The sequence below is a fragment of the Amyelois transitella genome, chromosome Z (assembly GCF_032362555.1).
Source record: "Amyelois transitella isolate CPQ chromosome Z, ilAmyTran1.1, whole genome shotgun sequence".
Lineage (NCBI taxonomy): Eukaryota > Metazoa > Arthropoda > Insecta > Lepidoptera > Pyralidae > Amyelois > Amyelois transitella.
This window is the reverse complement of record NC_083535.1, coordinates 2,802,713-2,827,064: the sequence shown is the minus strand read 5'-3', so window position 1 is coordinate 2,827,064 and position 24,352 is coordinate 2,802,713. Positions and strand designations below refer to the sequence as shown.

At 35.6% G+C, this 24,352-nt stretch overlaps 1 protein-coding gene across 1 annotated transcript; it reads left to right on the top strand.

Moving 5' to 3' along the window:
* The first annotated feature begins 589 nt into the window (after positions 1 to 589).
* LOC106130577 (G-protein-signaling modulator 2) lies at positions 590 to 24,352 on the top strand. Its single transcript, XM_013329456.2, has 10 exons — positions 590 to 850; positions 7,426 to 7,655; positions 8,082 to 8,360; positions 9,577 to 9,816; positions 13,278 to 13,542; positions 14,046 to 14,228; positions 14,677 to 14,912; positions 17,334 to 17,526; positions 17,990 to 18,127; positions 18,806 to 24,352. The coding sequence occupies exons 1-10, from the start codon at positions 806 to 808 to the stop codon at positions 18,857 to 18,859; spliced, it is 1,863 nt and encodes a 620-aa protein (XP_013184910.1). The 5' UTR covers positions 590 to 805; the 3' UTR covers positions 18,860 to 24,352.

The window sequence follows — 24,352 nt, the reverse complement described above, 5'->3', positions numbered from 1 at the left end:
ATGAAAAAAAAAGTTTTTTGGATTAACGTTATTGACCCAGCAAGCGAAGCAGCCGAGTTCAACCTCTCAACTTGGCGCGAAATTACATTTTTGGTCTTTACATAAATTTTTGCCAAGTACAATACAAACATTGGTCAATTACTATTAAATTGTAAGTATATATGGTAATGGATACTAGTCGTTTGCCTAGAACTTACATAGACCTCGATAACACGTTTACTTTTAACGAAGTTGTGAATATGTCTCAAATACTATTTGACCGATTTTGATGCCTTTTTTTATGCTTTTTGATTTTAAATAAATAAATAAATAATTTTCATCCAAATCACACAAATGGTTTGAAACTTTTAAAGTTATCGCGTACAAACATACATATATATGTAAAAAATGTATTTTCGTCTCAAGTTGATTGATAGACCTCACTCGCTTTGCAAGGATACCAAAATTAGACGAGTAAACTTTGTTGTGTGTTGTAACAAAAAGTGAAGTTTTTTGTAAACAAATTTTGGCCATTTGACGTTGAAATAATGGAATTCGTCGGACTATACTGGCAACATTGTAGCAGTTGTCAAATATGTTTGTTGCTCTGTCTATTTGCTTTGTGTTTTCGCTCGCTCTCGTTCATATTTCTATGTCAAGCAAAAAGCAAAGCAAGTGCCTCTTGTAACTTTTAACGTTCGTACACGCCCAACGGTACTAAGCAAACTTTGTGATTTTATAAACACCAATTATGATAATCATCTGATATCTTGAATTATTTGTTTTGTTTTATGTTGTCGAGTTAGTGACGAATTTATAGTGAACAATGTCTGTAAGCGCTAGTGCTGAAAATCTTTCAACCGACGCACAGGTGAGTGATTTATTTTGTCTTAAAATCTTAATTATAGGATTGCATTGCGCCGCGTAGGTACGGCAAGTTTGGTTACGTATTACTCAGGCTATATACAGTGTTCCTGGGTCGATTGAGGAGTATATTATGAGTCATTACGTTGGGGGACCTAATACGGATATTACTTCAACCTATTAATGCCACATCCGCATGCAATTGACTCAGTAGCACACCATGATAGGACTGCTCCTTTATTTCATTCGGTCGTAAAGTATACGCGCCGAGAATAAGATGCCTAGAATTGCTTTTTGTATTCAACCACTAATTAGCCCAAACTTGCAACATTACAATCAGTAATAAATGCGGCTTTGTACCATGACTTTTCTCAGTTACATACATGTTTTAATATTTAACGGCACACTTAATTGGGGAAAATAGATTGGGGGGGATTTTGCAATTCAGCAAATTTAGACCATTGACAATGGACCATCATCAATTCAGTCAGAAATTACTTTAATAGTACACTCTTGGATTGGGTTAACAAGTATTCATTTCAGCTTTTTCTGTCCACTCTAAGTTTGCAATCATTTTGAAACCAAATGGCATTTGTATACACAGTAATGTTGGTGTGGCACACCACACCTTTTATCAACTAATAATGATTTCATCTATACCTTTTTCGAACTGTTTTTAATGTGCAACATGCGTTTTAACTGGGCACCATACCGATTCAACCACCAACACTCAATAAATGTTATTATATGTATGTAAATGAAATAATTCTATTATAACATTGTGATTCTTTCTTATTAACATATTCTTTGGCTTCTGTGCCAATTTTGCATTTTCGTTTTTTTCCTTTGCAAAGTAATTGTTTTCCCCATCCCTAATAGTACCTAATAAGTGCAGTAGACGGAATCAGTCTTAATTTTATTTATAGTTCTTTGACCTGCATATGACATGAACCAATTAACTACTATGTCATAAAATATCTGATAATGTGGACAAATTTATGCTCTGTCAAAATAAATTTTGCATAAAATTATAGTTTTACTAGATAAAATATATAGGTTACCTAAGACAGCTACAGATAGGCATTTGTGTCATACAAGTCGTAATTTTGTCTTCAGTTTTATCTTAATGATTGTTTCCCGCACATATCATTATATATTTTATGTGCTAATATCATGCAACATTAAACTACTTTCTAGAACTACAGTAATTGTGTAACAAGTAGGTACCTAGTTATTGTTATTTTGTTTGTTTATAAATAAACAAAAAACCAGTTAATCCTGAAAACTAGGAATAATTATTTGGTTTGATGGTTGGCGAACTACTTTCAGGTAATGAAGAACATATACCTGAATAATACATTTGTTTTCATCCATTTTTAAAAACTTTGAGGACATCTATATCAAATTAACTACTCGTTGCGTATGTTGTTGTACGTGCAGATCATACACTCCTACTTTATTTTCAAATTCCACTGTGAACATTTATCAGAAAACCTGAAAATTCAGTCAAGTTATCCGACTTAATGTACCTGCATATAAAGTGTAAAACAATGTGTTAATTGGCCGGAGGCATAACGCAAACATTGATGCAACCTTTATTTATTAGTGTCAATAAATAATGTTACGTAGCAGCCGCCCGCGCGTATGCACACGTGTAAATTGTGGCCTATGTGTTATTCAGATGTATACTTTTTCTGCTATTACTGTTTATAGTCCAAGATCCCAGAGCCGTAAGACACAACTTATTTTCTAAAGAATGGATCTTTCGATTCTCAGTAGTCTTTCATGTACTTTTAATACCTGCATGTTTGTGAGACTTGCCCGGTGACACCTGCGCAGGTACCAGGCGAGAAAGGTAACTAAAAATCACAGTTACTTAACTTAAATTTTTATGACTGATTTTTATATATATTTTATAGACTATTACTCTGAAGTCATATCAGAGAAGTCAGACGCTTTCCATGCGCCAAAACTTTTGTCAGACGCTTTAAAGCTCTATCAAAAAAAAATTAACTTAATTTATTTTTAAATGTCTGACTTTTATATATGTTATTCAGATAACTATTACAAAGTTGTTTAAATCAGTCAGACAGTTTGTAATGACCAAACACCCCTTAAACACAAGAATTACTCAGCCTCGAGTATGAGCGCGATAGCACAATGCGCATGCGCGTCAGAGTAAAATATCTAATATTTGAAAAGTACTTACTGTTTTCAATTTCATATTTTTGCATATCTATTCAAATACGATGAAATTTATAATTAAAATAATAATTAATCATTTTTAAAATAATATAATATATTGCATACTAGCTGTTGCCCGCGACGTCGTCCGCGTAAAGTTCGAGTTGAATCTTAATCATACAGTCTGATACAGACAGACAGACAAAAAATGTAAAAAAAAATTCTCTATTTGTTTCAGTCAAAATATTAAATGTACAGACAAAATATTTTTACCGTATGATTATATGTAGTATTTTGATTTTCAGTTTTTTTAATAAATACTCAAACAACACAAAAAAAAACATTTTTAATAAAAATTAATATATATCTTGTTATTGTTGGGATTCGAACTCGGACCGCCAACTTCACAGTCTCACGCGCTAACCACTGGACCATCGAAGCCGTTGCGGTGGTGTCGAAATTAAAGTAGACTACATACATATGGTCACGTCTATATCCCTTGCGGGGTAGACAGAGCCAACAGTCTTGAAAAGACTAAATGGCTTAATGATAGAATTGAGATTCAAATAGTGATAGGTTGCTCGCCCATCGCCTAAAAAAGAATCCCAAGTTTGTAAGCCTATCCCTTAGTCGCCTTTCACTTATATTTATATGTTATAGGTTTACTATTACTATACTATTTTTTAATTGTTTATGATTTTATTTTTACGGAAAATTCTGCCAGCAACGACAATCTATTTATTTATTTATTTATGTACACAAAATTATATACAGAAGCATTTATTACAGTAATTCTAGTACAAAGGTGCTACTTATTTCAAAAGAAATCTCTTCCAGTAGACCCATGAGAGGAGAGATTAATTTTGAAGCGGTATGGCGTGTGCATAAATAACGTTTAACATATTTAACTAAACATACATGCTAATACTTACATAAATCTAACTGATGATGAGGACGATGACTTGAGTGGACAGTATAGAGATTTAATAAATGATGAAAATTCAAATGATTATTTTGATGATGAAGATGATAAAGAGACAATAAAATAATTATTCAATTGATTAATCATAATTAATTATTTTATTATTGAAATTATTATAATAGATATATTTTTTTAAATAAAATAAAAATCATTCTTTTTGAAAGGCTATTGCTACAAAAAAATTCATTTTCCCCTATTTATATGCAATATATTATATTATTTTAAAAATGATTAATTATTATTTTAATTATAAATTTCATCTTATTTGAATAGATATGCAAAAATATGAAATTGAAAACAGTAAGTACTTTTCAAATATTAGATATTTTACTCTGACGCGCATGCGCATTGTGCTATCGCGCTCATACTCGAGGCCGAGTAATTCTTGTGTTTAAGGGGTGTTTGGTCATTACAAACTGTCTGACTGATTTAGTACAACTTTGTAATAGTTATCTGAATAACATATATAAAAGTCAGACATTTAAAAATAAATTAAGTTAATTTTTTTTTTATAGAGCTTTAAAGCGTCTGACAAAAGTTCTGGCGCATGCAAAGCGTCTGACTTCTCTGATATGACTTCAGAGTAATAGTCTATAAAATATATATAAAAATCAGTCATAAAAATTTAAGTTAAGTAACTGTGATTTTTAGTTACCTTTCTCGCCTGGTACCTGCGCAGGTGTCACCGGGCAAGTCTCACAAACATGCAGGTATTAAATGTACATGAAAGACTACTGAGAATCGAAAGATCCATTCTTTAGAAAATAAGTTGTGTCTTACGGCTCTGGGATCTTGCTCTATTAGTTTTATTTATGTCCATTCAGTACATTTTTTTTTTAGAAACAAGTATTACTATAAATGTTAACCATTTATAGGTAGATTAATCAATACAGGTCCATAAATTACTCAGATGCCTGGGGTTCACTCAATCCAATGTGTATAAATTCAACAATAAAATTATTTCACAGTGTTTTGATCATCAGCTTATATTTCTTGAAATATTCTTGAGATTACTCCTTTGGTAGAGTAAAAGTAGAAAATTTGCAAGATATGGATGTAGATAAGAAGTATATTAATAGACTGAAGGATGAATTTGAAGATTTAGAGGAAATTGAAGATGGATGGAAGGAATTTAAAGAAAGAATTGTGAAAGTAGCTGTTGAAGTGTGTGGTGTAAGTAGAAGAAGGAAAGGAAAAAATCACAAAAATGCGTGGATGAGTAAAGATGTGCAAGAACTTGTGCGATTAAAGAAGAAAGCATGGCTGGATTTGTTAGCAGCAAAAGCTAACTTAAGAATGCAAGAGGTTATAGATGAAGATGTGAATGAAGCACGTAAGGAATATAAGAAAATGAAAGATTTGGTTAAGAAAGCTGTGATTAGAAAGAAAGAGGAGTATAAAGAGGATTTTGATAAAAGGCTATCAGAAGACTTTCAGTCAAATCTGAAAGTATTCTGGAAATCCGTAAGGTCAGCCCGAGGAAATACTATAACCAGAGAGCTGACTAGGATCAGATGCCAGGATGGTAGCGTTGTGAAAGGAGAAGAATGTGTACTAAAGATATGGAAGGACTATTTTGAAAGTTTATTTGAAAAAAAGGAAGGAAATAAGAAAGATTTCTGCTATAGCGAAGAAAAAGAGAATGAGATGGAAGGCGAAATTGAAATGTTCGAAATTGTGGAAGCACTTAAGAGTATGAAAGCGGGAAAGGCTGCTGGGTGTGATAGAGTGTCGGTCGAGATGCTTAAAGCAGGAAAAGGCGTAGTAGCTAGTCAGTTGTACTGCCTTTTCAATTTGTGTTGGAGAAGCGGCCGAGTACCAAAAGATTGGTGTAAGGCTGTTATCGTGCCACTTTACAAAGGAAAAGGGTCACAGCTGGACTGCAAAAATTATCGTGGTATAAGCCTGCTTAGCGTCGTCGGCAAATTGTATGCTAAGGTATTGATTAATAGAGTCAGGAATGAAACTGATGACAAAATATGGGATGCTCAAGCGGGATTTCGAAAGGGAATGGGATGTACTGATCAGGTCTTTTCCTTGCGGTGCATAGCCGAAAAGTTTTTGGCCAAGAGTCAAAAAGTCTATTGCACATTCGTAGATCTGGAAAAGGCCTATGACAGAGTTGAGAGGAATGAATTGTGGTCAGCACTTTCTATGCATGGGGTGAGCAGTCTCTTAATACGAGCACTGAAATCCTTATATGAGGATTCGAGTGCTTGTGTCAGGATAAACGGAGCGCACACTGAGTGGTTTAAGATTGAGAAAGGCGTTAGGCAAGGATGTGTTGCGTCACCGTGGCTGTTCAACCTATTTATGGATAGCTGTTTGACAGATTTGAAAGAGTCTAAAAGTGGATTAAGGATGAATGAGTTACTCGTCAAATGTCTGCTCTATGCCGACGATCAGGTTATACTGGCGTCATCAGCGGAGGAGTTACAGGAGATGGTAAACTGTATGCATGAAGCTTTAAAAGAGAAAGGAATGAAAGTGAACGTAAGTAAAACTAAAACACTGGTTTTTGAAATGGAGAAAGAAATGACAGCATGTAATATTTTGATTGGAGGAGAAAAAGTGGAGCAAGTGAAAGAGTTTGTATATCTAGGATCAAAGTTTACATCAGATGGCAAGTATGATAGTGATATTGAAAGGAGAGTGAACGCGGGGAACATGGTGAATGGAGCTTTGCATGCCTTTATGAGAAGTCAGAAACTATCCAAAAAGGCTCGACTGGCTGTGCACAGGGGCGTGTTGGTTCCGACATTAATGTATGGGAGTGAAAGTTGGGTATGGCAAAAGAAGCATGAAAGCAGAATAAATGCAGTGGAAATGAGAGCGTTAAGGAGTATGATGGGTGTGAAATTGAGTGACAGGATAAGGAACAGCGTGATAAGGGAATGTTGTGATGTGAAAGAAGATGTAGTTACAGGAATAGAAAAGGGTATGTTAAGATGGTTCGGTCATGTGGAGAGGATGAATGAAAGCAGGTTGACTAAGCAGATATACAAGGAGAGTGTGGAGGGAAAGGTCGGAGTGGGAAGACCTAGACGAACGTATCTTGATCAAATTAAGGACGTCCTGGTAAAGGGTCAGGTCAAAAGTACCCGAAACCGCCGAGCTTGTATGAAGAGAGTTATGAATGTGGACGAAGCGAAAGAAGTATGCAGAGATCGTGGCAAGTGGAAAGAGGTAGTCTCTGCCTACCCCTCCGGGAAAGAGGCGTGATTTTATGTATGTATGTATGTATGTACTCCTTTGGTAGGTAATTATTATGAAAGTTGATTCTGTAGTAGGTGTGGAGGGAATCAACACAGCGACAATCACGAAAAGTATCCATTTCTTATTCTACAAACTAACTACTAGAAAACTTGGGATGCAGTTATTCATCATTGTATATATCTTTTGTATTTTTCAAACAGAGTTGCGATGGAGGTTCCATGTGTCTGGAACTGGCCTTGGAAGGGGAGCGTCTCTGCAAGGCGGGCGACTGCCGCGCGGGCGTCGCTTTCTTCCAGGCGGCCATACAGGCGGGCACGGATGACTTGCGCACGCTCAGCGCTATATACAGCCAGCTGGGAAACGCCTACTTCTACCTCGGAGACTATACGAAGGCTATGCAGTACCATAAGCATGATCTGACATTAGCTAGGTAAGAAATCGTTCAACTTCTTAATTTAGAAGAGGAGTGTTTAAACAAAGCGGACGACCTACGCACGCGCTTATCGGGATATAAAGCCATCAAGGAAACGCCTACTTCTACCTCTGAGACTGTACGAATGTTATGTTAAATTAAGAAATGGTTCAGCTTAGTTAAAACTGTCCTTTGCCGTCACGTTTTAATATAACACAAGCAAAACCTTAAAACAACCTTTTGTATAAATTTCTTTAGATTCTTTTTATATTTCAATTCATTACATATCTGTATGTTAAATTAATAAGAAATTCTTAAGAGTTAATCTTCAGAAGATTACATACTTTGTTAAGTTATTTCTTTTTCGTTATTTGTATTCCTGTCCAGTTAGTTACAATTTACTCAATGTTAACAGCTATACCATGTTCTTCATTATATTCACAGGACAATGAATGACAAATTGGGTGAAGCGAAAGCATCGGGCAACTTGGGAAACACACTGAAAGTTATGGGCAAGTTCGCGGAGGCCATACAATGCTGCACCAGACACTTGGAGATTTCCAGAGCTCTCGGGGACAAACTGAGCGAAGGCAGAGCCCTGTATAATCTCGGGAACGTATATCATGCCCAAGGGAAGCAGTTGGGGAGAGTCGGGCAAAACGATCCGGGACATTTCCCGCAGGAGGTGCGGGAATGTCTGCAGCAGGCGGTCTCTTATTATGAGTAAGTATGAATATTGAAATGACTGGACTGAATGAAATGGGATCCAAGTTAAATTACTATAGGAACTGTCGGCGAGGTAAATTTCAGTCATGTGTAACTTATACACCATTATGGGTAGTAATAAACTGACAGAAATATGAGATCGATGTATTTATGTAAAAAAATAATAAGGTATAAAAAATCATTTCAATAAATATTTCTGTCACTATTTTTTTTCTATATCTCAATTCCTCCACCATCCAAATGTGGATTTTTACGTGTTGTGACTATATCGCCTACACAAAAAAGCGGTATATATTTATTTATTCATTACTTAAGTAAGTATACCGCTGATTTACACATTGAAATTATATAGGTTCACAGCACTAAGCACATATTATTGTCTACCTGCTGTCTCTCGTATTTTCTAGACTTGCGAATTAAAATTTGTGAAAACCTACCAAGCTCCATTTGTCCTCGTTCCTTATTCCCTGATAAATGTAAAAACATACAACACTCTATGGAAGACGGCCAGTCTGCATTTAAATTGGTAATAAATCATAAATGAAAGGCCAAAGCGTAGCAATTTGACCTTATTACATATCATGTAAGTTGATTCAGTAAATGAACTGATAAACGGATGGACAAAAGTTTGTATTTTGTAATATCTTTATTGCATAGAAATTTACACAGTAACAAGAAAATATGTAGTACATAGTTATAAAAGAAACAAATCACTTGCAATGTATTTTAATTTTCTTTGTCGTACTATTTTGTTCAATATAGAGTTTACAAACAATAAACGATATCACTACATACTATAAGCTCTCTATTTTCCCTGTCTGTTTTTATGCGCTAATCTCGAAAACTTGTTCCTGTTGGAAATAGGGCTTTCTGAGAAAGGTTTATTATAAATGCTATCCGGGCGAAGACTCGCTAGAGGGCGGCTCGCTAGTAAAAAAAAAATTACACACCGCCACAATAATATTAAGCCGCGGTTCACGCCCTCAATAAATATTTTAGACAAAATTCAAAAACGTGACTTACCTATTTATTTATTTAGGGAACAGTTTTAAAGGTTTCATCAACAAGGAACCATTGTATTAAGGCTTTTACGTTTTTCCGCCCCTTATCATTTTGAAAAAGATGTAAAAAAAAAGAAAAATTTGTCATGATAACACATTATTTTTTCTTCAAAAAGTACAGTACAGAGCTTAATTTGTAACTTGTTTCGCAGGGAGAACCTAGACCTGATGCGTAGCCTCGGGGACCGCCAAGCCATGGGTCGAGCATGCGGTAACCTTGGCAACACCTGCTACCTCCTGGGCGACTTCACGCGCGCCATCCGCTACCACACGGAGCGTCTCCAGATAGCCCAGGAGTTCGGAGACAAGGCGGCCGAGCGACGCGCCAATAGCAACCTGGGCAACTCACACATATTCCTGGGACAGTTCGAGAATGCGGCTGAACATTATAAGTAAGTATAAAATTTTGTCTTGGTGCGTTAAGATAGATATTACTCCGAGCTATCCGCTAGTACACGGAGCGTCTTCAGATAGCCCAAGAGTTCGGAGCCAGGGGCAAGGCAGTCGAACGACGGGACAATAGCAACCTGGGCAACTCACACATATTCCTGGGACAGTTCGAGAATGCGGCTGAACATTATAAGTACGTATAAAGTTTTCGTCTTGGTGCGTTGAGATAGATATTACTCCGAGCTATCCGCTAGTACACGGAGCGTCTTCAGATAGCCCAAGAGTTCGGAGCCAGGGGACAAGGCAGCCGTGCGATGGGACAATAGCAACCTGGGCAACTCACACATATTCCTGGGACAGTTCGAGAATGCAGCTGAACATTATAAATAAGTATAAAATTTTGTCTTGGTGCGTTAAGATAGATATTACTCCGAGCTATCCGCTAGTACACAGAGCGTCTTCAGATAGCCCAAGAGTTCGGAGCCAGGGGACAAGGCAGCCGAGCGATGGGACAATAGCAACCTGGGAAATTCGCACTATTCCTGGGACAGTTACAGTATGCAGCTGATCAGAAATATAAGTAAGTTAATTGACAACGCTATATGCTAAAGCTAAATCTCCTTCGATCAAAAAATATGACGATTACTTTCATAATTTGTTCAAAAAAATTGAGAGCTATGTTCTATATAATTAAGAAAAAGTTAACACATGAAGTCCAAGATTTTAGAAAATTTTAAGATCCGCCCTGTGGTTCCAAAATAACTAAGACATAGTCGGACCGTCTAGACTATTTGGCTATTTTCTAATCTAGAAAAGTGGCTTAGTTATACATACATACATACATATGATCACGTCTTTGTCCCTTACGGGGTAGACAGAGCCAACAGTCTTGAAAAGACTGATAGGCCACGTTCAGCTGTTTGGCTTAATGATAGAATTGAGATTCAAATAGTGACGGGTTGCTAGCCCATCGCCTAAAAGAAGAAGCCATAGTTATACATATGAACATTTTGTATAAATGTAGAAATGAACATATGCTCTCACGACCTCCAAAACTAAGTGTGAATAGCCGTCCTTCTGGTTTCAAAATATCTAAGTCAGACGTCTAGACATTTTATTTTCAAAAATAGGAAAGTGACATGTGAGTCTCTATATAGATTTAGAGTGTTACTATTTTCAAAGGTAGTTATTTTTTATATAAGGTTTGAGTATATTTGACCTAAATCTGCCTGTTTGTAAGCAATATGAGGCCTGAGATGGTGCAGGCAAGCTCAAATAGTGCCTATTCACTCTTGTCTTGAAAATCCCCAAGTTGTATGTTTTGGGAAAGAGGAATGCTGGGAGGGAATTCCAAATTACAGAGGTTCGCATGATGAAAGATTTGGCGAAGTGGAATTACGAATTCGTCTATTCCCATGTTTTGACTCAAAACATCAGAACGTGCGAGATCAATTACCACTCAATTTATAAACAAACAATGCTATGCGAGTTTTTTTTTATTTTACTAGTGGTTTTTCGTGTTTTATGTGAATATGATGCAATCCATTCACATAAAACACAAAACACATAAACGCAAAATTCCATAATTAAGCCATTTCTATTTTTCAAGACTGCTGGCTGTGTCCACTCTGCAAGAGATATATATACATATAGACGTGACTATGTGTATGTATGTTTCGTGACTGCGCTTGCGTATAGTAGTCGTAACTTAACCTCTTTAATATTATAATTTAATAGAGAGAATAAATCGTAAAGAAATGTCAAATTAACAAATATTAAGTTCTTTTTGTTATTAATACCTTGCTGAATCGTAGTCACAAGCGGGACTCTTGAACCGAGAGGTTGAGATGCAACCGGGTCTAACGCCAGCCGCCATGGCATGGCATGCGCTACGCTGTTTTTATCGCGCGAACAACTTTCTATTATGAGGTGAAGCGGGACAACGATAGTTTTTAGGGCAGTGAAAACGTAATTAATCACTAGCCCAGGGTAAATATAATTATAATAATACAATATAAAAATGGAAGGAAATTCTTTGTCAATCTTTTCACAGCATGTTAAATATTCAGCCTTTAGCGAAAGTTGTTTTGAATGTTTCTTTCAGTTGTGTGTGAAACTCAGCCCAGATCAGGTCCACTATATCTTATCTTCTTATTTCTGTGTATGCCGTAAGAGCTGACTAAATTTCAAAACTAGTCTCAAATAGTCCCATCCAGAGGAGAAAACTAAATATCACACATAAATCTTTGCAAATCATTTCACAGCGGATGCTAGCTATTGCCTGCAGCTCCGCTCGTTGTCCCAAATTACAATTTCATCATATTCCTGTGCACAAATTGAAAATTTTCTTTACGCAAGAGGAATATGAAACCAACATTTCAAAGGAGACATTTCTTTTTGGGCTTACTGTAAGATAAAGCTTGCCAAATAATATCAATGGAATTTGGTGATTATGAAGAACAAAATAACATCAATAAATACCATCCGCCGTGAGCCCATGCGCCATACAAAAAGAAATTTACTCCTTTCTACAAACATTAGTAAGAGTGATTATCACTACTTAACAGTACACGCTGTTCTTAACATTAAAGAAAAAGTGATTATCATAGTCTTCTCGTGGTCGATTCTAAACTTTTTAAAAGACGACGTTGAATAGCTATTGATTGATTGATATTAATTGACTAGCGTGCTTTTATGAGAACAGCCATGCGAAATTTTTTCAATCTTGTCCTTATAATTTTGCTAATGCGATGAAAGAATCTGTATCCAACTCATGCTTCATTTACTAATTAATATAATGAAGAGTTAAGACATGTATTTTGAGTATAAACTTCTTCCTCCTGGCTTGTCTCGGTTACATCGTCACTCAGATAAGGTTTCTGAAAATGATCCTGAATCGGGGTAACTAAGGGTTTTTCTCGAAGCTACACCATCTGACCTCCACAACCCAGCGTAGGAGGTCAAACTGTTAAACTATGTAAATTGCAGGGAGGTACAGGTTCAAATCCTGTCTCACGTCAAGCCATGTACTAATTACTCTTTTGTGAGTTATGTACATTAGTTTGAGTACTAACCGTCGCTCTAACGGTGAGGGGAATCGCCAAAAACTGTATATTCTGACAGGATGTGTCACCTTGATCCAATATAAGGTAGATACTCCTGCAAAGGTTAAAAATACGTCTGTCGTTTTTTATAATAATAATTCGAGCTACCGCAGAATAGCTATGCAATTGTTTTAATAAACTATGTGTGCGAATTCAAAAACTTATTCTTGCAACAAGAAAAAAGTAATAAAATCTATGACGTTGCAAATAATTGTTCTTCTTTACTTCGTTGAAAAAGCCTGTAATTCTAAAGCGTTAGCTGCACTTAAAAATAAATTTGAATATATTCTTAATATGTTTAACTCACACACTTTCTTTACAAACTAAAATTATAACGATTCACCTTTCATTACCTGCAGATTGACTCTAGCCCTCGCCGAAGAGCTAGGCGACGCCGCAGTGGAAGCGCAAGCATGCTACTCCCTCGGGAACACTTACACTCTTCTCAGAGAGTACAGGATCGCCGAGGAATACCACACGAGACATTTGAACGCGGCGAGGCAGCTCCAAGACCGAGTAGGGGAAGGCCGCGCCTGCTGGTCCCTAGGGAACGCCCACGCCGCCCTCGGGAACCACGAGAAGGCGTTGTATTACGCGAACGAACATTACAATATATCGAAAGAGGTAGGTTGGTGTTAGTTTATACGTACATACATACATATAGTCACGTCTATATCCCTTACGGGGTAGACAGAGCCAACAGTCTTGAAAAGACTGATAGGCCATGTCTAGCTGTTTGGCTTTATGATGGAATTGAGATTCAAATAGTGAGAGGTTGCTAGCCCATCGCCTAAAAGAAAAATCACAAGTTTATAAGCCTATCCCTTAGTCGCCTTTTACGACATCCATGGGAACGAGATGGAGTGGTCGTATTCTTTTTTTTATTTGTGCCGGGAACCACACGGCATCGGCAACGGTGTTAGTTTATTGATGTCAATAATGCAAGGCCCAGTTTCCACCAAAGCGGAGATATGTGAGCTGTGAGTCGGGAGTCAGCTTTTACGATATCCATGAGAAAGATAGGCAGTTGTCCTGTTGTTAAGAGCCGATATAACACGATACAAAAATTCTATTATATGTTAACCAAGCTCTGCTTAGCAGGTCAATGATAAAGTCTTTCCTCTCAGCTCGGCGACGTACTAGGCATGGCTACAGCTCAGATGAACATCGGGGACCTTCGCAAGGTGCTCGGGATGCCGGCGGAGGTGGAGTCCCCGCCGCCGGTGGTCGACGAAGATCAGACTCCGAGGACGCCCTTCAACGCGCTCAGGGTCCGGCGCCAGAGTATGGAGCAACTGGCGCTCATACAGGTATGTTTTGTTTAAACTAGTTACGAAAGTCGCTGAAGGGGTAGAATCCGGGTGAAAGGTTTGGGTTTAATATGAAAAATTTGAAGTTTCGAAAATTTGGTCTTGGCGAATATTCTTGGGATTAATGTAGTGTTAAATATATATATAGAAAAAGCGCACTGAATTAAAAAGAACTGATAAACAAAATCAAGAGAGATTTTTGAGAATTAATTAATAGTAAGTAGTCTCTGCCTACTCCTATAAGAAACTGTTATAAGTTTGCCGTCCAATTGATTTCTTGCATTTACTTTAGACCTTTTGTTTGATTGAAGTTTTGCACCGTGCACTACAATATAAATGTGACAATGTATACTAATATTGTCAAATTAACCGCCCTGTATTTAAAAAACAACCAAAATTAAAAACACCACTTTAAAATAAAATTTATTAACAATTTACAATTAAACAGATAACCCCAGACAACAAGAAGAAGGATAGCGAGCAAGACACTGAAAAGAAACAAGAAGTGGTACGAACTGAGTCAGAAGAGAACCCGGTGGAGTCTTTCTTCGACCTCCTGAGCAGATGCCAGTCGGAGAGGATGGATGAACAGAGGGCCACGCTCAACGGGAACAAGGAGAACCGACCTAAACCAAAGAATAATAAGCTGCAACGATCGGCCAGTAGTGGGAATAAGAACACTGGGTAAGTGTAAAGGCTCTTAACTATAAGTATAATGTGCACATTTTCCACTACTTTTCTGGTGAATGAGTAGAGAATGCCATACGGCATGAAATCCGCCATTTTTATATTTATTTTTTCCCTTGAGATCCACGGAAAAGGATGTAGTGATCCTACATAGATAATCTGATACTATTAAAATTTATTCACAGCATTTTCGTACGCTTAAAACATCACGCCTCTTGCCCGGAAGGGTAGGCAGATGATGCATTTTTCACTTTCTACGTTCACTGCATTTCTAATTCTTTCATTTTATTCTTATAACTCTTATTTCAATCTCGTCGGATTATCTATCATACACGCTGTCTAAAAAGACGGACGCCGGACTCAAAGGCATCTACGGTTTAACATGCAAGCGAAAATAAATATGTATAGACATAATAATAAAATAGTCTATTTATCGGCAAAGTATTATACTCGTATTTAGAAAAGAAAGTACATATTATTTGTTGACATTACTGGTTAAATATCTCATGTAAATAACTAAGACCGGAGATTAATTATAATCCTGTAAAGCGTTATGTCATTGACATGTCACAGTACACCTTATGCTCTTGAACGCCTAAATCTGTTTACTTATTCAGACTTTCGCAGTAAATTCAGTTATAGTTTTACTTTTATTACACTAAGTTACTGTACGGTATTATTGGTGATTTTATCATTATAAAAACCTTATCTGTTTTATCCAGTATATGACATATTGTGATCTTTATGACTCATAAGTAAGTTAAAATTAAAATGAAACTTAATAGTGGGAAGTACTTTTTCAGGTAAGTGGAATAATTGAAAAATAAAACTGTTAGCCGTTGAAACATAAACCCAGGTAGAAGTCATCAAATTCGGAATAATGTAAAATAATAGAAATGCCATAATGTTTTTAAACGATAGGACGGTTGGATTACCATCAGTTCGACCATCATTTCTAGAGTCTTATATTATTGCAAATTCTATACAATAAGTAGTAATAAATATTTGTGATCAGTGATCATGATTGGCACCGGCGTTATCGTACCCGCTATCGCGTGATCCTATCTCAGATAGACAATGTACGCCATCCACTTCACTGTGTTTTAAAATAGACGCTTTGTTTTATTGAATCGTCCTGTGTAAGTTATAAATAGCGTCCAGAACGTATTAACATATTTCTTGTGAAAATAAAATTATTATTTGGGCTTTGTGATTAGTGTTACATGTCAAAATATGGACCCAGAGACACAACCCCTCCGTTCTCTTGAAAATGAGTAAGTTCATTAGTCGCTCGCCAATCTACCTGGGTTTGTTTCAGATATAGCTGATCCGGTATACTTCCCATCACCCGTTTAAAGCTTCTTTGGATTACAACACACATTTAAAAATCAAAGTCAGCGAAATCCGATTAGTTTTTAATTGTAAGAATTCCAATATATGTATATTAGAAGTAATTATTATTCGTGTCTTCATTCTATGTTCTTAACAGATAACCCTGACGGAGACTTTTGTGTAATGACAAATACAACTAGTATTAAAGTCGTTAAAATATTATATATAATATATAAAATATTATAAATACGAAAGTGGATGTCAAAAAATCAGAGAATGTTTATGAAATGTTTCTCGGGAAATTTGTTACACAAATTTTTATTGCTTTAATAATCCGGAATTACGCGGAAATAAAATGGCTGAAGCCAATCAAAATATTCATCATGGCTGCATGTAATCAATGAATGCATTAGGTACGAACAGCACGCAATTGCTTGCATAATAATTACAATCGTATGCAGTCAACAGAGTATGGTATAATGTATTTGAATTTTGCCAAGTGCAGGTGCATAGTTTTACCACGCCGGATTTAAAATTTTACGTACGTAAGTAAGTGGATAACAGATTTTATTAAATCGATAGTGTAATTATTTAGCATTTTGCATATTCTTTCCTGTCATTTAATTTAAAAAAAACAACGGCCTCTGTGGCGCAGTGGTTGTGAGCTTGTCTGTGACATTGGAGGTCCCGGGTTCGAATTCCGGCCAGGGCATGATGAGAAACGAACTTTCTCTGATTGGCCTGGGTATATATTATAGTATAGCTGGGTTAGTATCTCGAAACACAAGTATCGGACTTACTTCGAGGCTAACTCGATCTGTGTAATCTGTACAGTTTCAAAACTCGGGTGCCGCTGAAGCGCCTGAAAATATTTTACATGGTATTAAAAAAAGAGGTTTATTCGTTTGGTTGTTGGAAGAGCCGGTTTTTTCGTAATTCGTCGAAACTAACGTTCATGAAAGGATTGACGAATGCGGATGAAGCAAAAGAAGTATGAAAGATCGTTGCAAAGTGGAATGATGTAGTCTTTGCATACCCTATTACATTAATTATTCTGTATATTCTTAATCCTGTCATCCTTTTCAGATCAAACGACGCCATGTTGGACATGATAACAGACCTCCAATCGGAGCGTATCGACTCGCAACGCGCGGAGTTGCGGCCGGCCAAGAAGTTGTCAAAGGAGAGCAAGGGAACCTCCCTCCCCGGGTTGCGTCCACAGCAGACCACGTCCGCGAAACCGGAGGACGATTTCTTGGAGATGATAGCGCGTGTACAAGTAAGTGACAATATCATCTTCTTCCTCCTGATTTGTCCTGGTTGCATCCTCACCACTCTGGAGAGGAGCCCGGGCCATGTAAGTTTTTACACGAAGCGACTCCTGAATGACTCCTGACCTCCGCAACCTTTGCAAGTATACATAACCCGTACTAGATCGGTTATAGTTACATATATACTTGCCTTACTGTGCAGATTTCCTCACGATGTTTTCCCTCGCCGTAAGAGCATCGGTTAGTATTGAAACTTATGTACATAACATCGAAAATAGTCAATGGTACATTGCCGAGGTGGGATTTGAACCTGTGACTTTCTACGCATTAAACATTTCAACCGGACACCTTACCGATTTGACCATTGACGTTCTCCAGGAGTAAAGCATACATCGCCATATAGCGCATTAAAAGGAGGTTTAACCCACACTATTAAGAAGTCAGTCTTATTATTCAATAAAATTTGTGCAGGGATCAAGAATAGAAGACCAGCGGTCGGAATTGCCGCGGCCTAAACCCGAAGAGCGGCCCAAAACCGTTCCCGATGACGATTTCTTCGCGCTACTGATGCGCGCGCAGGCTGGCCGCATGGAGGACCAGCGAGCTACGGTACGTTATTTCTTATACACTCTACTGTTTCCTTCTCTTTCTCACTCGTACAAAGATATTGAGATAGAACATACAGATTGAGCTACAAACTTTTACTTTGTATTGGATCCTAATCTAATACAATTCTTTTAGTCTTTCAAGACTGTTGGCTCTGTCTACCCCGCAAGGGATATAGACGTGACCATATGTATGTATGTATCTAATACAATATATTTTCTAATGATTATACAGTAACGAATAGGCCAATGAATGTATTGATCACGGAGTTCTTTAATTTAGGTTTTGTTAGATATGTCTTGATAGCCCAAGTGTTCTTAGAAACGTTTCAGATTACGTGTATTTTAGGCAGGCGAGTTTATTTCGAAACGCACTCATTCGAATTAAGATGATTTATTAGCCCCACCTATACCACTAATTTATAATTAGTCCTAAGCGTGAATTTAGCGCCATCTATAAATGAATGCAGATTTTTACCGGATTTAAAAGTACCTTATCTCCTTTCTCCAGACACAATTAAATATATGTAATTTCAAAAGAATTGATTCAAATACCGCGTGAAGAGGTAACAAACAAATAAACTTGCTTTCGCATTTATAACATTAGTTAGCATATGTGTTTCCAAATAACCGGTTTATCTCTTATCTTTGGGAAGTTGCTCACAGTAATCATTATTTTCAGATTCCGCTACAGGAGAGCCGCCAAAACAAAGGTGGTTCAAATTCGAAGAAATAAATTTATCAATACTAATTCACGGTCCAATGAATAATCGCTGCCGAAGTTGTGAGAAACATATTGCTTTGTACGTTTTAATTACAGAATAAAAATCTAGTAGACATTGCAAATGTATCATCCGACCGAGCGACCACCATATTGTTAGTTATAGTTGTTAGTTTACTTGAATTCACTACTAGATTTCTGTCCTGTCATTACTGAAGTTACAGTAGCGTCCTATACGTTACATCGAAAATTTTAAACAACTGTCGTGTGCCAAAATGAAAGTAAAAATTGTCTACGTACAATAATTTGGTACTTGACACTTTACTGCTGGGTTGAAATATTTTATTTGAAAAAGCTTGATAGACTAATTTTTAATTGACAAATGCACTGAGCATCAGCATACTTTGGTTCACTTATTTCATAATTAAAAACATGAAATTTACTTATTTTAATCAATATTTGATGTTTTTAAACACATTTTTTTTAACTAAACGGCAAGCAACAGACACGTCTTAGATATTGGGTTAATAACTAGACGATATTTTGTAATTCTCGAATCATGTAAACAGTTACTGGCACTAACTGTTATAACCCTAGGTATTTCTTAATATGTAAATGTAAATTTTACATTTTTTTTTTTTCAATGTTTGAAATAAGCAGCTATTACATTAAATTGCCTCTTACACTTCATACACAAAGAAGGTATGGTGCATATAAACGTCGCTATACTAATAGCTGTTATACATATTACAATAATTATAACTTTGTTTAAAAAAAATACTTAAAATATATATAAAAGACTCAGAATCCTTTTTTCATACATATAGCCAATAAATAATCTGGTGATTAAAAAGCCATTACGTAACGTCTATTTATGAGAGTAAATATTGTTTGGGCCTCCTAAGACTACTTAAGGTTACTTTTTTTTTAAATAATAGGCAAGTCCACGCGTATTGACCAGCCTCGGAAGGCATTTTCCACGCGTGTAAAAGGCTCGTTTAAAAGGTGTTAAAACAAATTGCTTGTAACTTGTGAGGCCTTCTTGGAGTCAACAAATAATCCGTTTTACTCGTTGCTTTTAAATTAATTTAAAAAAAAAATGTATAACGCCAATAATTATAAGTGTCGCTGTATTTGTGACATATAATAACGATTTGTTACATTCCAATCTATGCATGCATTTTTCTACGATAGTCATCATCTCATCGTCATTTTAGAAAGTCATTTTATTACAATGAGACGACTACAGTTTGACCTCCGTAACATGTTGACAGAGGAATCTGACCATACATTAAATAAATATATTTAGGACAATGACAATGAGATTTACACTGAGGGACGCGAGACCATGCTACGCCTAATCGTCATGACCCAACCAATAATCGAACCCGGGCCCGGTGGTTGAGAGGCAAGAATCTAACCACTGCCCCACATGCGATACTTCATATTGTCATTTATTGGTTTATTCATAATAATATCACATATACAATGCAAGGTGTATAATAATCTTTTTGCCTTAAAATAATTTCAATGAAAAAAATAACTTAAAAGTAAGTACAATGAAAATCATGTGTTTAACAAGCATTTCACAACTTCATCTTATAAGTTTTAACAAACGTATACTCATTTATGAATTTAATTTAGTTTTAATCTTACTATAAGTACTATTGCGTCGATTATTTGAATCCACTATGTATATTTTACTTCTTATAAAGTAAGTTTCTGTTGACAGAGTAGCAAGTAGTCCTGTTTTCAATAGCAGAAGCTGTTAAATAGTCCAAATTATGAGAGTACTAAATACTGAACAATTTTCGCGTTATCTTTAAATATATTTAATATTACCAGCTAAGATGTATTTTTTTTTATAAACAATAAACTAACACCAGCGCTCAGCTGATTGGCCAACAAATGCTGACGCATACATCATTGGTCAAAATTTGTTGGTAAGTTGTTCATTTACTCATTAAAAGCTGAATGGAATATCCACAATGATTCCATCATAAAATGTTCGGATTGTAAAGACGTGATGGGAAACGGGGACAACTTGCTACATGTCCATTTAAGAGTAGGGTTAAGACTAGGACTGTTTAATTATAAATACTTTTATATAATATGTTTTGCTATAGGTCGCTCCAATTCGGCAATAACCTAATGTAAGACTATACAGAGGCCTAGACATGTATGATTATTTTTAAGAAATTGTGTGATTCAGCCTGTATCTAGCTGAAAACAAAGCTTATTTTAAAAATATTTTAACTTCTTATAAATTTTTTAGTGAAGTCTCAGAACTGATATAGGATTTCACGTGACCCCGAAATATAAATTCATTATAGTCTGATTTACATAATGTTCATATTGAAAGGGTTATAACGCCATTTTCGTCGTATTTCCTAGACACCTAAAAGAGCAACTTCAATATCTATAAAAAATTAAGACCTGAAAATCTATTAGATCTAAAATTATCAACATGGTTCGTATATAAATATTTTAAAAATACCGGCTAAGTACGAGTTGCGCTCGAAAAATAAGTTTAATTTTATTACTTAAAACTTTATTTTAAAAGCATTTTTTCATAATCTATACAATACATTATCTATAAGTCAAACTTTGTGTTAAGCAGAGAACTTAATGCATAAAAGAATACGGTGGCAAACATATTTATCGCAACCACTGAATAACGATGAAATTTGGCATAAATATAATTTAGAAGACATCTGCATCATTCTTCAATTTCAGAGAAGTCATCAGATTATTAAATTTTAATCAACAATAACGTAACTAACATTTTTTTATTTGTTACAGTTAATAAAAATACACTGTTTTGGTGCATTAAAATTTTTAGATACTCGTGTTTAAATCCGCCATTTTAAAACAACCTAATATTAATGTAATACCTATACGTAGAAAATCTATGTCTTGAAACTGTATTTACACAATAGGATGGTTATGAAATTAAAATATTTATTAAATTCCTGTAATAAAATATAAGGTTATATTCTCTAATGGAATTGACTAATTATTAATGTTGCACAGTGTTGATATTTTATAGATAAAATTAATTGGAAACTATTAATTGAATTGTAAACTGTACATAAATAATTTGATGTTTAGGATGAGATATAGTTCTATTCTGTCTGAAACCTACAATTTACATGTTTAAATAAAATAAATAACCTATCTGTGTCCTAAATAGAACCCCATAAAATATTAGTAGCATATTTAAAGTAATTGTATTTTATTCCTAACAACAAAAATCCTCATAGTCGGGTCGTATACTTCACCAAATTGTAAAGATACTTTTCATTTCTACTGTTTGTCATTTAACCTTATTTGATGCTCGTTAAATCTACCTCTTTGGTGGAGTGAGATCATAGAATCAATAAATACTACAAGTATTGAACGTGCACGTAACGTACCTTTAATTTTATTTCGGACCATTCGAATTATGTTACCATGAGCCGTGGTCACCGAGCGAAAATAAAGGTACCTTACATGCTTGTTTAATACCTGTGGTATTTAGAAACAGTATACTTAATGCAACGCGAAAGTTTTAAATCAGTCATAGAAATCTGATTACATTATTCCGAATTCTATGATGATTTCTCTACCAAGCAAATCTATTCAATATAGGTAAAAATACTCCAAGTATTGTGAGGTATTGTTATTCGTCTATAAAATAGTTACTGTTTAACTTATTGTGGATTTTTGTCTATGCAACCGTTTCACATTAATATTTTTCGTACGATATACATTTGATGTAAATATGTATAATTGTATAACTATGTCGGTAAGCTGTATTAGCTGATGATTGGGTTTGGACAACTGGGTTTTTTCTAAGGCTTTTCTGACTCAATGAGAGTTGTAAAAATACCTACGCAAATTAAGCAAGTCACATTGTGAGATGAGCCTATGACTGGTATACGCTTCGATTATTCGAGTATTAAAGTCATTTGTCCATTCACAGAGCGTCGGTGGTCGAATCGGTAAGGTGCCCGGACGAAACGCGTGTGGTGCAAAAAGGCACAGCTTCAAATACCACCTTGGCCATGTACCAATGACTATTATCAAATGTATGTACATTAGTTTAAATATTAACCGATGCTCTTACGGTGAGGGAAAACATCGTGAGGAAACCTGTAACCATGGATCCAATACTGGTTAGGTTTACCTGCAAATCTTGCGAAGGTCAAATGGGAGCCGTTTCGTGAAAAATCCGACTAACTCAATCAAAGATCCATGTTTAAAGGGCATTCCCTGGGCTCGTCTCCAGGATGCAGCCAGAAGTCAGGAGGAAGGAAAGTCATTTGTCAATTCTGTTATAGTGATTTAGTAAAAATATTTATTTTAATATCAGTCCAAACTCTAGTAATGTAATGAGGTAGTGACGAATGAATGTTCGAATGCGCTAGAATCTACTCACACTAAACAAAGGGTATACCAGTCATTTACTTGAGAAATGTAAGGTTATATGCTGACATTATTAAATCATGTTAAATTTGTAGCACCACTTTTCGTCGACGTTAAATAGTTAGATATAATTAATAAAACGCAACAACACTCGTAGGACTGTTAATATATTTTGAAATTGTTGATGTTTTCTCCAATTAGTATAGGTATTATTGTCACGAAATTTTACCATTTTAATAATTAAACATAGAGTTATAGACACATTGTTACATACTTTAGTTTATACTCTAGCTGTTTCTTGTGGCCAAGCTTACTTGGACTTATAAATTTAATAATTACAATGAACTTTTTAATGTAGTATCATGTTAAAAACCTGTCCAGTTTTAATTTGAGAATGATTTCCCGAATGGGAAATGTACACGGAAAATATACAAATACGTTTTACATTCTACTTCCTCCTGATGTTAATTCTCACCACTCTGAAAGGAGCCCAGGGTACGCCTTTGACCATGGGTCCTGGAATATTATTATTATCCTGTACTTCTTATACTTAACATTTGTATCTCTCCAACTCTGGTTTATCAGGACTGATAGATTTTTCATTAGAATTCTAGCATTTAATTGCTAGCTTTATATACTGATAACTTGTTTGATCTCCTGCTAATGAAAAGACTAAACTTTTTGGATCAATACACCAAATAGACTAAAATGAATGCCAAAATTGTTTCTTATATGTATACGAGCATGTTTTACAAAGTACACATACTGAGAAAAATACTTCGGTTTTTGATCCCGCTGGAACCAGGGACATTAACTTACCTACATTCCTATTAAATAAAATTCGGTCAAGTTTTTTATTTTCTTTGCATTTAGAAGTCAAATAAAATAGATTATTTTGGCACAGTATCCCACAACGCATTGATTACGATTTTGTAAAGCAATAAAGCCTAATTTAACAGTAAACTTCAATGGTATTTTTATTCTTTATCGCAAAACATTGTAGAATATGCTCTTCTGCCTAGGTACATGTATTTCTAAGAGATTGTTATATATTATAGGCTACTAACAAATGCCAAATTATTCAATAAATTATAATTATTA